This window comes from Myxocyprinus asiaticus, chromosome 22, assembly GCF_019703515.2.
Source record: "Myxocyprinus asiaticus isolate MX2 ecotype Aquarium Trade chromosome 22, UBuf_Myxa_2, whole genome shotgun sequence".
Taxonomy (NCBI): domain Eukaryota; kingdom Metazoa; phylum Chordata; class Actinopteri; order Cypriniformes; family Catostomidae; genus Myxocyprinus; species Myxocyprinus asiaticus.
This window is the reverse complement of record NC_059365.1, coordinates 20,008,256-20,024,137: the sequence shown is the minus strand read 5'-3', so window position 1 is coordinate 20,024,137 and position 15,882 is coordinate 20,008,256. Positions and strand designations below refer to the sequence as shown.

The 15,882-nt window shown below is 37.2% G+C and overlaps 1 protein-coding gene across 2 annotated transcripts in view; it reads left to right on the top strand.

The window, feature by feature from the left end:
- LOC127413270 (glycerophosphoinositol inositolphosphodiesterase GDPD2-like) overlaps positions 1-15,882 on the top strand; it is a 29,869-nt gene extending 13,987 nt beyond the window's left edge. The window contains exons 2-15 of one of the 2 annotated variants that reach the window (XM_051650262.1): positions 1,770-1,976; positions 3,342-3,445; positions 3,570-3,663; positions 3,776-3,835; positions 3,995-4,093; positions 4,347-4,440; positions 5,504-5,643; positions 6,604-6,686; positions 6,781-6,940; positions 11,576-11,797; positions 13,112-13,260; positions 13,829-13,976; positions 14,119-14,201; positions 14,790-15,881. In XM_051650262.1, the coding sequence (XP_051506222.1) occupies positions 1,896-1,976; positions 3,342-3,445; positions 3,570-3,663; positions 3,776-3,835; positions 3,995-4,093; positions 4,347-4,440; positions 5,504-5,643; positions 6,604-6,686; positions 6,781-6,940; positions 11,576-11,797; positions 13,112-13,260; positions 13,829-13,976; positions 14,119-14,201; positions 14,790-14,853 (1,581 nt within the window). In that variant the 5' untranslated portion in view covers positions 1,770-1,895 and the 3' untranslated portion in view covers positions 14,854-15,881. Of the gene's footprint in view, positions 1-1,769; positions 1,977-3,341; positions 3,446-3,569; positions 3,664-3,775; positions 3,836-3,994; positions 4,094-4,346; positions 4,441-5,503; positions 5,644-6,603; positions 6,687-6,780; positions 6,941-11,575; positions 11,798-13,111; positions 13,261-13,828; positions 13,977-14,118; positions 14,202-14,789 lie in introns of both variants that reach the window. The other variant, XM_051650261.1, reaches the window with a different exon arrangement.

Sequence of the window (15,882 nt, the reverse complement as noted above, 5' to 3'; positions counted from 1 at the left end):
GTATAGAAATTATGCAGTCAATGGCAACAAAAAAGCTGACTTAGATTCTTTAAAGTAGCTACTCTTTGCCGCGGTAACAGCTTTGCATTCTCTAAAACAACTTCATGAAATAAATGCTTGAGATACATTCCAGTCTTGAAGGAGTTGGCTCTTGTTGACAGCTTTTCTTTCACTCTCCATTTTAACTCATCCATTTCTTTATTTTTTTTTTTTATTTTTTTTATAAATAGAAATCTTAAATGTACATAAAAACACAGTATATATTTTGTTTCCTTCTGCTTCAAAGCCTCCTTTTAATTTGCTATGTGAATATTGCCATATGACAAAAATATATAATTTTATTTTTTTCTTTCTATTATGCTATGCATCTCCATAAGAGTTGCCTTGAGCTCTTTAAATGACTTATTAGTCCCCTGCTTAGACATGTTTATCTGATCATGAGTTTCACATCAACTGAACCTGAAAAAAAAAAAATGAAAAAAGAAAAACACCCATTCAGAAACATTTTTCACAGCCACTTAGGAACAATGGGGATTATGTTTCATTTAATGCAGAACCTGCCAAAACAGGGAAAATACCTTTATACTTTTTTCACACACAAAATGATCCATGGCCCATATAATTACTGCAGGGCACTCAAATAACTGTATTTCATGACCTGACAACATTTCCCTTGATTATAGAATGCTCTGTAAGGGAGCTTAAATAAGAATATTTTTATACCTTTATCATTTACACACGTGTAACCGTGTAAATAGAAAGTTCTCCACCAGCTTAAGTTAACCTTAAGCTGGTGGAGAACTTTCCATCTTTTTATTAGAAGTGAGTGATTTGAGATTTTCCAGACATGTTGTCTTAGAGTTTTGTGCTTTAGGCCTTTTTAACTGATTGTCACTCCTCTATAATTAAGTTTAAACTTTCCATTCCTCCACCATCATGTGACTGAGACATATCACCTCTTTTTCAAATGTGCATTGATTGTCATGTTAGAGGAAGGCTTTTAGTGTTCCAGACTTACTAAGCCAGGCATAGAAAATATACTGTACACAAACATATAAGAATCCTCATTTTAACAGAAATTGAATACTTGCAGTGCAGTGGTATTCCAGCACATAACTGCCTAGTTTAAACTAGATTAAGGGTGGTTTGTGATTAAGACACAGACCTTAGCACGGAAATACAATGCGCTAAAGTGCCTCAACTGTTTAGTGAATTTGCCACTCAGTTTTATATTGAAGCAAACTTAAAAATAGGTTTGCTGTGGGGCCTGGGTAGCTCAGCGAGTACTGACATTGACTACCACCCCACCCCTGGAGTCGCAAGTTCGAATCCAGGGTGTGCTGAGTGACTCCAGCCTGGTCTCCAAAGCAACCAAATTGGCCCGTTTGCTAGGGAGGGTAGAGTCACATGGGGCAACCTCCTCGTGGTCACGATTAGTGGTTCTCGCTCTCAATGGGGTGCGTGGTAAGTTGTATGTAGATCGCGGAGAGTAGCATGAGCCTCCACATGCTGGGATTCTCCGCGGTGTCATGCACATGAGCCACGTGATGAGATGCATGGATTGACTGTCTCAGAAGCGGAGGCAACTGAGTCTTGTCCTCTGCCACCCGGATTGAGGTGAGTAACCACGCCATGAGGACCTACTAAGTAGTGGGAATTGGGCATTCCAAATTGGGAGAAAAGGGAATTAAAAACTAAAAATAAATAAATAAAAATAGGTTTCCTTGCATACGCAACATAATTTATTCTCCTATTCCTGCTCATTTCAGGTGTGAAGCAGTGAGTCGTCATCTGGCGAATACCTACATCAGTACACATGAGGGTTAACCTCACAATCTACAAGAAAAGACATCCATTCATCAGCACTGCTGGAAACATTTGATGGAGCAAACACAATGCTCTTGATCATCTTCCAAACCTGTCTGAGAGGGATCTACAGTTGTCACTGGACCAGTCATAGTAATACGCGACGAAAAGTGAGCTTCTCATTCAACTGATTTCCCAGAAGAGTGTAAACACTGTGGCACAATCAAAACATTGCTCTGTTTATTTGAGAATCCCAGCACAGTAACATTGGCTCAACCTAAGGCATGAGTTTGGGGCAGCACTATCTGTTTGACCAATCAATGGAAGATGGGGAAAGTGGGCGGGAAACCTATTTGGAAACAATCATTGCTTTAGCAATTCTGTTTAGTGACGCTAGTGGCTCAGAAATTACACACTTCATCTTTAAATGGCATGACCTCACATTGGATGTTAAATTTACACAGCGCTGATATATTCTAAAATTCTTTCTTATGCTGCACCCATTCACTCCCACTGTTAGTATGATATGCAGTTATCTTTCTCTGTTTTTTTTTTATTTATTTATTTTTTTTTGCTTCGACAGACACCTGCAAAATCAGTTGAGTGATGCGGAATATTTTACCATGACTAATAAATGTAGAATTGAATAAAAGAAAAGTGTTGTCATTGAATGCCTCCTTAATGAACAATTATCTTGTAAATGCTCTTATTTTAAGCAAGTACAAAGCTTGTGCTTGTGGAGACTGATTATCATGACATGCAGAAAACTATGTTAATTACAAGCTTCAAAAGACTCAATTCTTTTGATTTGTGTCAGAAACAATTATCTTTTCATTCAGAGATTTCTAAAATCTGTGTGGGATGGACTAGTAATAATCCGTTATCATAATAACCACTTGGTTTATAAATTGACCCTACTTTTGCATATCCAGAAAAGTTAACGAAAGTGTGAGACAGGCTTTGCTCCAGTTCCCCCAGGCTTTCATTTGTGGCTAACCCCTGACTGTAAACGGTCACATGCACACAGGTGGAGTGTTGAAAGTTTTATAGTACACTTTTCTCTTAAGTGCTCAGTTTAAAACATGTTTTGTCATTGAGGATTCAAAGAAACTTTTAAGCTACTGTACCTACAGGGTTCCCACAGTCTTGGGAAAACTTGGAAATAAATAAAATTCTAAAACGTCATGCAAATTTCCTAATTGAATATAATTAGTTTTTTTCTACTTATGCTCAGTAAGTGCAATCACTATAAAATTATTTTGAAAAAATCCTTATTCAGTTATAACGAAGGACTGGAAAATTCATGGAAGTTCATTAGTCAGAAGGTGTGTTAAGACGTGAAATGTTTTCATGTCCCTGGAAGTGTTATTTTATAAGACTAGGAAGAAAGGTTACTCCATTTGAAGACTAATAGCTAAGAGTATTACACATTACCGTAATGACTTGTCCAATCTTTCATAACTGAAAAGACAGATTTAAAGCATGCATTCAGTGCAACTTTCACGTTTTTTTTTCTCTGTTTCCTTCCTTTTCAGACGGCATGCTACTGGTTCTCTTTTCTTTCTTTTGTATCCATACTTGCCCTGCCTTGGATGTACATTTGTTATATTGCTTACAATGACCACAGTGATTTAAATTGGTGAGCACATAAACACAACTACACATTATGCTAATTATAGAAGTATATTGTAAATCCATTGGCCTTGTTACAAAAGTTACCAATAACTGTCATTGTGCCATATTGCTTAAATTTCCTCCTGCAGGACAGCCTTCAGAACACTTAAAAAATGGGTGAACTGGTACATGATATTGTTGGTCATTTCTGCTGTGCTAGCCACATACTGCCTTCTTCTACAGGTAAGAAGAGCGAATGGGAACATTAGAGGGCATAATGTGGACCCGATTGCTCTGTGGTTAATAATTCTAGATAATGGTTTGTTCCAATGAAGTCATTCTTCATTTATTCCAGGTATTTGCATTACTGCATTTTGCAATCCGAGAACCCTTGGATTTACACTGGCTGCACAAGGTACTCTTTATTGATATGAACTGTTTTCACGTAGTACATCAATACATTTAATAAAGCTCATATTAAACATTTTAGTAACGCTTAATGTGGCTATTATTCAGTTTTAAGGGACGCATGCAGGAAGCAAACACATTAATAAATGCTCTGTGTTCGGTATAGGTATTGCTGATCTTGGGTCTCCTCATTGTCACTCTTGGCACAGCTGGGATGAGCATAAAATGGAAAGAGGAGTGGAAAACAGTCTATATGTCATTTCAGGTATGAAGTCGAAAACATCCATCGACCATTCTTCATTGCATTTTTGGTGATTTGTTTTATGTCTTTAAAGCTGGTTTTATTGTATCTCGGGTCAGTTCATATATTAGGAATGGCAGGGTGATATTTTTTTCACCAAGACAATACATTATGCTGCATTTACCATAGAACTGACACTCAGGTGTCAGTATCTCCAGTTACACCACTATTGTTGTACTGTAAAGAGTATGAAAATCCACTCCTTGATTTCCCATAGGCTACTGCTCCGTTCCTGCAACTGGGAGCTCTGGTGGCTTTGATTCTGATCAGCTGGCTCGTGTTTCAGAGTTACCATAGAGCAAAAACAACTGGTTAGTAGTGGCCACAAAACTCCCTGACATGTACCTAAACATTTATTTATTATACCAGCAATGCAAGATGAAAAAACACTGTTGTAGGTTATTCACTCACTGAGCACTTATTAGGAACACTATGGTTTTAATAAAGTTCCCGACGTGGTCTTCTGCTGTTGTTACCCATCCACCTCAAGGTTCGACATGTTTTGCATTCTGAGATGCTATCCTGCTCACTACAATTGTACAGAGTGGTTATCTGAGTTACCGTAGCCTTTGTCAACTCAAACCAGTCTGGCCATTCTCCATTGACTTCTCATCAACAAGGCGTTTCCGTCCGCAGAACTGGCGCTCATTGGATGTTTTGTTTTTGGCACCATTCTGAGTAAACACTAGAGACTGTTGTGCATGAAAATCCCAGGAGATCAGCAGTTACAGAAATACTCAAACCAGCCCGTCTGACACCAACGATCATGCCACGGTCGAAATCACATTTCCCCCCCCCCATTCTGATGGTTGATGTGAACATTAACTGACGCTCCTGACCCATATCTTTATGATTTTATGCACTGCACTACTGCCACACGATTGACAGATTAGATAATCACATAAATAAGTAGGTGTACAGGTGTTCCTAATGAAGTGCCCGCCTGTCCATCCAACCAACAAAAGGCAGTGATAAATCAATGATGCTGAAGGAGGCAAGATGCATTATTAGGAACCCAGGGAATAAACCTTTTTAACACTAGTATTTTTGTAGTATCAGTTGTCATTTTGTCTCTAAAAAGGTAAAAATAAACATAGAAGGGGTATAGAAATTTATGAGCACAATTGTACCTCACAATGTGATTATCAGTTTTGAGCAAGGTTAGATGGATGACTGTATCGGGTTTTTATGCTTTATAATAACTTTCAATATTAAACATAACAGATCAGATTTGTAATGTATTTCCACATTTAAATTTGAATGCTTATAGCCACTGTGAATACAGTGTGGAACAGATGACTGGTGTGAATATAATTATAAGTGTCAACATTCTGTCAGTCTGTTTATTGTGTCTGAATTTTTTTGTTTGTATAGCTTGTAAGGTCTTTATAATGGTGACCTTCCTGATAGTGTCAGCTGCCGTGTTTCTGTGCCCTCTTGTAATCTGCTCTCCATGCATCAACAATACTCTTCCCCCAAAGCCTGCACTCGTTGGACATCGCGGTGCTCCTATGGTAAGTGGGAATGCCGTTAGTGGAAACTTTCATTTTGAGACATTCCTTCCCTTTGATAAAATGTATATTACCCTGTGTTTACACTACTGTGCCCATCAAAATCTTGTCCTTTGAACAGATGCTGTTCATTCATGTGGGTGTTGACCTGTTGAAATTTGACAAGCCACATGATGAATCATATGCTAAATGTTCTGAATCTGTTTAGGATTATGACACTGGCATCATTCCCAGGTTGTAAGAGATCTAGTTGGGGGAATGTAAATCATGTCAGAACAGTTTTCAATCATAAGCAATTTATAGATTTAATTATCACTGAAAAAAACAATTACTGTCATTACAAAATATGTAGTCCCCATCTAGAAACATAATTTCAATGGCAGACTATCAATCGATTTCATAAACCAGCTCAAACACTATCAGTTATATTCCATAGGCAGGGAAGGTGGAGGACTGGTATTTTGAAATCTGTAGACATTTGATCTTCCAGTGCTTGCCAGGAGACTGGAGGTTAACTATAAATAAAAGCAGAAGTGTGTGAAGAACATGGATGGCACAGCTTTGAATTAAAGCACATGCAAACATGAACATTTCATATTTATGTGGTAAAATAATGATCGCTGAATGTTTTTTATTTTTTTCCCCTTAAAAGTGATTTTCTTTTTTTCTATGTAAAATCATGTTTAGATTTTTATATTCTATGGTAATGTGCAAAGACAATAAGAACATACTTTTAAAAATAATTTAATCATATATTGAGATATTGCATAGAGTCAGTAAGATATACTGTAAGTAAAAAGGGATTGAATGCCTTTATTCTTAATTATTTGACGGCTAAATAATATCTAAGGAAAATAACAGACCAATCAAAAACAACCAAAAAGCTAATCAAGTCATTTCTATTTTTCCATAATGGCCTGTTGATTTATTTTAAGTAACTGAATATATTTCATATGTGTTTAGCTGGCTCCAGAGAACACCATGATGTCATTCCGGAGGAGTGTGGAGTGTGAAGTAGTGGCATTTGAGACCGATGTACAGCTCAGGTACAGTTTCGCTTTAGTACTCTATATGGACACTTGTTGCCACTGTTTAAAAAAAAAAAAAAAAAAAAAAAAAAACACTTTTCTATTTTTTCAGTAAGGACATGATGCCTTTTCTCATGCATGACGATGGCTCAAATTTTCTGTTAAGAACGACTGATGTGAAATACACATTTCCAGGACGAGATAACTACACACACACCAACTTCACAGTGCAAGAGTTAAAGATGTTAAATGCAGGCGAATGGTTTTTAAGGGTGAGAGCAAAAATATTATTTTTAATTCTTACTGTATGTATTTATATTTATGTAGACACATTTCATACAGTACTTTACTGCTGAAGATTAAAAAAATAATATAATGATCAGTGGCAGCTGGTGGAAAATGTTCTAGGTAGGGCTGTACCACATGCAATAATTTCAGCAACCATCTCCTTATGATTTAATGCAAAACAGTGAAAGTTAAAGAAAAAGTTTAAGAAAAACAGTTAAAGGGATAGTTCACCCAAAAATGACAATTCTGTCATTCACTCACCCTCATTTTGTGTACTCACTCTATGACTTTCTTCTGTGGAACACAAAGATATTTTTAAGAATGTTGGTAACCAAACAACATTGGTCCCCATTGACTTCCATTATATGGAAAAAACAAACAAACAAAAAACATTGAGACATTTCTCAAAATATCATCTTTTGTGTTTTGCAGAAGAAAGTCATACAGGTTTGGAACAACACGAGGGTGAGTGAATGATGACAGAATTGTCATTTTTGGGTGAACTGTCCCTTTAAGTGAAGGAAATATTCAAAATAATAACTTCTTACACATGGAATTCTTAGAGATTTATTTAAAAATGTCAACTATACACAAAAACACCACACTGGGGCTCAACATGAACAAATTTACACTACCAGTAAAAGTTTGAGTCCATCTGCTTGACACCAGGTTATTCATTAAACAGCTATGAGGAACTAATTTACTGGTCTCAATTAAATGGTGATGCCTCCGTGACCAAGATAAACAAATGAGACTGAAGACAACTACAGGTGCATCTCAATAAATTAGAATGTCGTGGAAAAGTTCATTTATTTCAGTAATTCAACTCAAATTGTGAAACTCGTGTATTAAATTCAGTGCACACAGACTGAAGTAGTTCAAGTCTTTGGTTCTTTTAATTGTGTTGATTTTGGCTCACATTTAACAAAAACCCACCAATTCACTCAAAAAATTAGAATACATCATAAGACCAATAAAAAAAACATTTTTAGTGAATTGTTGGCCTTCTGGAAAGTATGTTCATTTACTGTATATGTACTCAATACTTGGTAGGGGCTCCTTTTGCTTTAATTACTGCCTCAATTCGGCGTGGCATGGAGGTGATCAGTTTGTGGCACTGCTGAGGTGGTATGGAAGCCCAGGTTTCTTTGACAGTGGCCTTCAGCTCATCTGCATTTTTTGGTCTCTTGTTTCTCATTTTCCTCTTGACAATACCCCATAGATTCTCTATGGGGTTCAGGTCTGGTGAGTTTGCTGGCCAGTCAAGCACACCAACACCATGGTCATTTAACCAACTTTTGGTGCTTTTGGCAGTGTGGGCAGGTGCCAAATCCTGCTGGAAAATGAAATCAGCATCTTTAAAAAGCTGGTCAGCAGAAGGAAGCATGAAGTGCTCCAAAATGTCTTGGTAAACGGGTGCAGTGACTTTGGTTTTCAAAAAACACAATGGACCAACACCAGCAGATGTCATTGCACCCCAAATCATCACAGACTGTGGAAACTTAACACTGGGCTTCAAGCAACTTGGGCTATGAGCTTCTCCACCCTTCCTCTAGACTCTAGGACCTTGGTTTCCAAATAAAATACAGAACTTGCTCTCATCTGAAAAGAGGACTTTGGAACACTGAGCAACAGTCCAGTTCTTCTTCTCCTTAGCCCAGGTAAGACGCCTCTGATGTTGTCTGTGGTTCAGGAGTGGCTTAACAAGAGGAATACGACAACTGTAGCCAAATTCCTTGACATGTCTGTGTGTGGTGGCTCTTGATGCCTTGACCCCAGCCTCAGTCCATTCCTTGTGAAGTTCACCCAAATTCTTGAATCGATTTTGCTTGAAAATCCTCATAAGGCTGCGGTTCTCTCGGTTGGTTGTGCATCTTTTTCTTCCACACTTTTTCCTTCCACTCAACTTTCTGTTAACATGCTTGGATACAGCACTCTGTGAACAGCCAGCTTCTTTGGCAATGAATGTTTGTGGCTTACCCTCCTTATGAAGGGTGTCAATGATTGTCTTCTGGACAACTGTCAGATCAGCAGTCTTCCCCATGATTGTGTAGCCTAGTGAACCAAACTGAGAGACCATTTTGAAGGCTCAGGAAACCTTTGCATGTGTTTTGAGTTGATTAGCTGATTGGCATGTTACCATATTCTAATTTTTTGAGATAGTGAATTGGTGGGTTTTTGTTAAATGTGAGCCAAAATCATCACAATTAAAAGAACCAAAGACTTAAACTACTTCAGTCTGTGTGCATTGAGTTTAATACACGAGTTTCACAATTTGAGTTGAATTACTGAAATAAATGAACTTTTCCACGACATTCTAATTTATTGAGATGCACCTGTATGTACAAGAAAACTCAAAATAGTGAAAAAACCTGCATGTTTTCCTGACAGCTTATTTGTACAGGAATTTTGCTCTTCTCTCCTTCTGAGTGGCAAACTTCTTAATGACTTTCTTACTGAAGTCAGGAATGTCCCTGTCAAGTTTCTTCTCCATGGAAAGCAAAGCCAGATCATTAAGGCGATCCTGTGTCATGGTGTTTCTCAGGAAGGTCTTGATCCTCTTCAAAGTAGAGAAGCACCTCTCTGATTCTGCTGTTGTCATGGGTGTGGTGATAAGGATCTTGAGAAGACTGACAGTCTCTGAGAAAGTAATCTGAAGGTTGTTCTCCATGAAAAACTGGTACAGAGGCACTGCACCACTGCTAGCCTTGAACTCACTGTTCTTATAGATGAGGGACAGTTCTGTTTTGAGCTTGGCCTTGTTCAGCATATAGTATGCCTCCACTGTTTTTTCAAGCGCTGCATCAGGGAACTTCACACTGTGTTGTGGGAACAACTCACCATGAAACAGTGTTGCACTGATGAGGTGCTGGGTGAAGGAGAACCGCTCCTTGGCATGCATCAGGATGGTATCACATACCTGTAAAATATACATCATAAGCTTAAATGTACAATAAAGCTATTTTGATGAAAGTGATCCTGACTGAACACATGCCTATGTCAAAGTCAATTATATGGTTACTAAGGTTTTAACACCAGTATTCTTAATTGCACTTTACAGCATGTTTATTTCTCCTGATCTTTAACTTGCTATTGGTTTCCCCAACAAAACAAGGTCTACAGGGGCATCTCAATAAATAAACAACCTATTTCTGTTACATGTGAGGTTGCCTTATACACTGAATTCCTTTCCTATATGTGTGGATGACAAAAAAATCATCATGCTGCTTGTGACTGCTCTGTCATAAACCTGGAATCTCCGAAGTGAACAAAAATATGTGGTACAGCTGATGCGCATAGCAGTGGATGTAGTGAGCACTTTCGTAGACATCCATTCTTGCGTTGCACTCCGCCGGTGCCTCCCCTCATTATAGCAGCCCCGTCATAAGCTTGGGCGCTAAGTTTGGCCTTTTGAGATTAGATTTGAGGACGCTGATTTGCAAAATTTTATGTCCTATCTTGAATATGTTCATATCTTGAATCGGCAATTGGCTAAATTGCTACATAGACCCACCTCCTGTGGGCGAGCCTCTCTATCGCCCCAGAGCTGAACTTGAGACATGCGGACAGGCAGAGGGGGGACATGTAGGGAAAGCATATCATTTGCACAGATGATTTTCTATCATATATCATATCATGATTATATCAATTTATATAATTTAGTATTTTCGTGTGGCCAGCCACCACTGCTAATTATAAAATATGGTAGATTTGTTCTTTGGTAATCTTTTTTTCTATGTAAAGTAAGCTCCTGAGCAGAGGCCTGTGAAAATAGATATATCAACACAGTTTCTTTTTTTTGATTTCACCTCATGAGAATAAGAAAATAACAGTTGTATAAGAGTTCCTGTAAACAACCTAGAATTTAAAGGAATAGTTCACCCAAAAAATGAAAATTCTCTTTTCATTTACTCACCCTCATTCCATCGCAGATGTGAATGACTTTCTTCTGCTGAAAACAAACAAAGAATAGTTTTTAGAAGAACATCTCAGCTCTGTAGGTCCTCACAATGCAAGGGAATGGTACCAAAATTTTGAAGCACCAAAAGGACATAAAGGCAGCATAAAAGTAATCTATGTCTCCAGTGGTTAAATTTATATATTCAGAAGCGATATGAGAAATCTGGGTGAGAAACAGATCAATATTTAAGTTCTTTTTTTACTATCAATCTTCACTTTCACATTCTTCTTTTTGTTTTTGCCGATTCACATTCTATGTGCATATCCCCACCTACTGGGCAGGGACTTATTATATCTATTATATCACTTCTGAAGACATGGGTTTAACCACTGGAGTCATATGAAGTACTTTTATGCTGCCTTAATCTTCATTTTAAAGTTTCAAAATGTTGGTACCCATTCACTTGCATTGTATAGACTTACAGAGCTGAAATTTTCTTAAATATTAATTTGTGTTCTGCAGAAGAAAGTCATACACATCTGGAATGGCATGAGGGTGAGTAGTAAATGATGAGAGAATTTTGTGAGCTTGCAACTGACTTTTGAATCCAGTTTGAACACAGACAAATAAAAGTATGAATGTTCAATTGCATTTGACTTTCAGATCATCAGTTTTAGGTATGACAAATAAAATGTAATGTTTTAATTACTAAACACAGACAGATCCATTTCGAACAGTCTCATCACTCTCAGAGGAAGAGAAGATGCAAGCTAAAGAACAGACTGTGCCAATGCTATCAGAGCTCTTGGTCCTGGCCAAAGAGCATAACGTCTCCCTCATGTTTGACCTAAAAAATGAGAAAAATTCAACGGAATTCTACGACAGCGACTCCTATTATACTATTGAAACCATCAAAAAATCAGGCATCTCACCAGACAAGGTAATATATAATAGAATATTCATACATACTATATTTTACATATATATACACACACACACACACATATATACAGCTCTGGAAAAAATAGAGACCACTGCAAAATTATCAGTTTCTCTGGATTTACTATTTATAGGTATGTGTTTGAGTAAAATGAAAATTTTTTGTTTTATTCTATAAAGTACTGACAAAATTTCTTCCAAATTCCAAATAAAAATATTGTCATTTAGAGCATTTATTTGCAGAAAATGACAGCTGGTCAAAATAACAAAAAAAGATGCAGTGTTTTCAGACCTTGAATAATGCAAAAAATAAAATAAAATAAATAAAATCCCATCCTCCACCTGGTGGAGACCTGGAGAGGCCTTCAAGCAACAGTGTCTCTCACCCACTGTGAAATTTGGTGGATGATCGGTGCTTCAGCCAGGCTGGAATCAGGCAGATTCTTCTTTGTGAAGGACGCATGAATCAAGCCACGTACAAGGTTATCCTGGAAGAAAACTTGATTCCTTCTGCTCTGACAATGTTCCCCAAATCTGAGGACTGGTTCTTCCAGCAGGTCAATGGTCCATGCCACACAGCCAGATCAATCAAGGTGTGGATGGAGGACCATTGGATCAAGACCCTGTCATGGCCAGCCCAATCTCCAGACCTGAACCCCATTGAAAACCTCAGAAATGTGATCAAGACCCTGTCATGGCCAGCCCAATCTCCAGACCTGAACCACATTGAAAATCTTTGGAATGTGATCAAGAGGAAGATGGTTGGCCACAAGCCATCAAACAAAGCCAAGTTGCTTGAATTTTTGCGCCAGGAGTGGCATAAAGTCACCCAACAGCAATGTGAAAGACTGGTAGAGAGCATGCCAAGACAAAAGAAAGCTATGATTGAAAATCAGGGTTATTCCACCAAATATTGATTTCTGAACTTTTTCTAAGTTACAACTTTAGTATTGTGTTGTTTACAAATTAATATTAACTTGTTTTCTTTGTATTATTCGAGGTCTGAAAACACTGCATCTTTTTTGTTATTTTGACCAGATGTCATTTTCTGCAAATAGATTTTTATTTGGAATTGGGGAGAAATGTTGTCAGTAGTTTATAGAATAAAACAAAAATGTTCATTTTACTCAAACACATACCTATAAATAGTAAATCCAGAGAAACTGATCATTTTGCAGTGGGTTTTTTTTTTTTTTCTTGTTTTTTTCCCCCAGAGCTGTATATCTGTATAAATACAATCTTAATCTCTAATCTTTCTATTAATCCAACGACATTTTTCATTATTCATGCTATTAATATTTTGGATCACTTGTAGATATGGTGGCTTCCTCCAGGATTTAGAAACGATGTGAGCAAGATTGCACCAGGTTACCAGCATGTGTATGATAATGTACCTGACATGGATGCTGATGGTGGAAGCTTCTTGAATGTGAAATATAGTTCACTAAGCACTCGTAAAATAAGGTGAGTGTAGGAGGATTTGTGCTGCTCATCTGACATGCAGCGACATGATACCGCTGTCCTTTAATGTTGGTATGATCTCACATTCTAAAGCGAGGGATGGTTTTCACAGGACTTTGTTTTCTAACACAGATGACAGAAAGGCTGTGAAAGATTACGAGTTCATCTGTAGCCTAAACTCACAAGTGCACCTACTAACGATTATAGTAGCAGGAAGGCGTACTAGCCCAAGTTCAACAAATACAGACTTATGACACATTTTCCATACACTTTTGTGTCTGGATGGGTGCACATGTCATTTTCTCATTGTAATCGACAGTAAAGAAGAAATAAAATGAAATTAAACAAGAAAAGCTTGACTAATGAATAGCACTGCATTTTAAAACGACCACACCACTCCTGTCTATTGTGCAGAGACTGGCTTGTTGCGACCTGCCAAAACGATTGGGTAATAGAGCCCAAGGCAAGTGAATGGGAAGATTTGAAGGTCGTTGACTGCACATACTGTTTATTTGTTTGTTTTAAATTTCTCATTATTTTTGTGTGTTTTCAATCATATTACACTGAACAGTGACCTGCGAAATAGGAATGTGTCAGTGAATCTGTGGGTTGTGAATGAACGCTGGCTCTTCTCATTGCTGTGGTGCACGGGGGCCAGTTCTGTGACCACCAATGCCTGCAACCTTCTCAAAAACATGTCTCGGCCTGACTGGCATTTGGTAAATCCCAGCCTATCTATTCACCTGTCTCTGTCTATTCTGCCATAAAAGAGAAGCTTCTTTTCAATTTATAATTCACACAGGCTTTTCTAAATATGTAACATCACTGGTGTCCTTTGTGTATTCATGTAAAAAATTCCAGAAGCCTGTTGAATACATGTGTATATGGATCTCAGCTGATGTGATATCAATGCTGTTGCTGTTTGGCCTGTTTCTTTTGCAAAGGTAAGCAATGAACATTTCAGCTCATACAGTGTACTGCATGTATATTTATTTAAGTTTATATTCTGTATCTCTAATGAAGCTTAAGTACACTTTTGGCAGTCAAATGTATGGTTTGACAAGGGTTAATACTTGATGTGCAGAGACAACTATAAGTAAGCCATTCTTAGGTTGATTTCACTGAAAAGTGTAAACAATGTGGCTCTTTTGGCACTATCAAAACATTGCTCTGTTTGAGCATCCTGACCAGTCTGATTTAACATAGACCCAACAAATTGTGTGAATTTGGGGCAGGACTATCTGTTTGTGTGACCAATGGAAGATGGGGAAATTGTTTGGGGAAAACTGTTTGGAAAAAGTCATTTTGCTATTCCGTTTGGTGGTACAGTGCAGAAATTACATACTTCACCTTTAATATTTAAAGTTTTTGATATTGCCTTTTAACAACTGTAGGCTACTCAAAATGACATTAAGACGGCATGCAACTTTATTAATTAAGTGTACATTTTGTAATTGTTGATCAAGCAGTGCCATCCAAGTTAACCAGTCTGCAAAACGAGAATATAAAAATGTCTCTTTGTTTGTGAAAAGGAAAAGAAAGCATGTTTCCCACCAAAGTACATGGGAGAGAAGTGTCCCCCTCCTTGCACTCTGATTTGATGTCATCCTTGTCACGAAAGAGGGCACTGCAGTGTTTTACCTTTTGAAGGATCGTATGTGGTCATTATAAGTAAATCATGTCATATTAAGTTTCACAAAATGAATTCATATACTATTTGTGCTTTTATGTAGCTTGAATTTTGTTTTTTTTGTCTTTCATACATTAAAATCAGTTGCTTTGCATTTACACAGCACTTATTTGTAATAGTTTTATGTTGTTTGCTAATGAGATTTACACTTGTTGAAACTTTTTTTTTTTTTTAAAGAGATTTTATACTGCATATGTAGGTATGTATGTTTTTTTATACTTAAATATTTTGGTAATTACAGGGAAGATAAATTCAGAAGGGACAGTTACTGTATAACTCCATTGTTGTTGTGTGTTTATTGATAAATGAATATTAGTAAACAATGCTTTTTTTATTATTATTTGATTTCCTTGTATAGCAATTAGAAATCAAGTTGTGTGCATTTTATAGAATTATTCTATAATTAAATTTTGCCAATTGCATTAATAAAGGAATTTAATAAAATAAGTTTTTTGTAGTTAACCACAAACACATTATATAGATTTATGATGCAGTGTTGACTGACTGTTTTCTTAAAAGATGAAATGTAAGGAATTAATGATTTCATGAATGAATTGTGTAAACATTGTGTAAGAATGTGAGACTTTTACCTAATGAAGCTGGTAATTTGTACCATGTTTTATTCTAATGAAATGGAAAAGGCCAAGTGGCTCTCAACCACAGGCTAATCACTTGAAGCAGTTTCACGCTCTCTCCACTAGGTGACAGGCACACTTAATAATATTCAACCATGGAAATGGAAAAGTATCCACTCCAAACATCAAAAGAGCCCTTTTAACAGGTGAGCCTATAGACCAGGGATTTTCAAAGTCTTGGACAGTAAACCCCCCCTCTGGGAAAATGTACAAGACTGCACCTCTCTTGATCCTGCCCCCCTCCATTTTTTTCTTTTTTTCTTCAGATTTACAAACATACAATAATGTTGTGTAGGCATT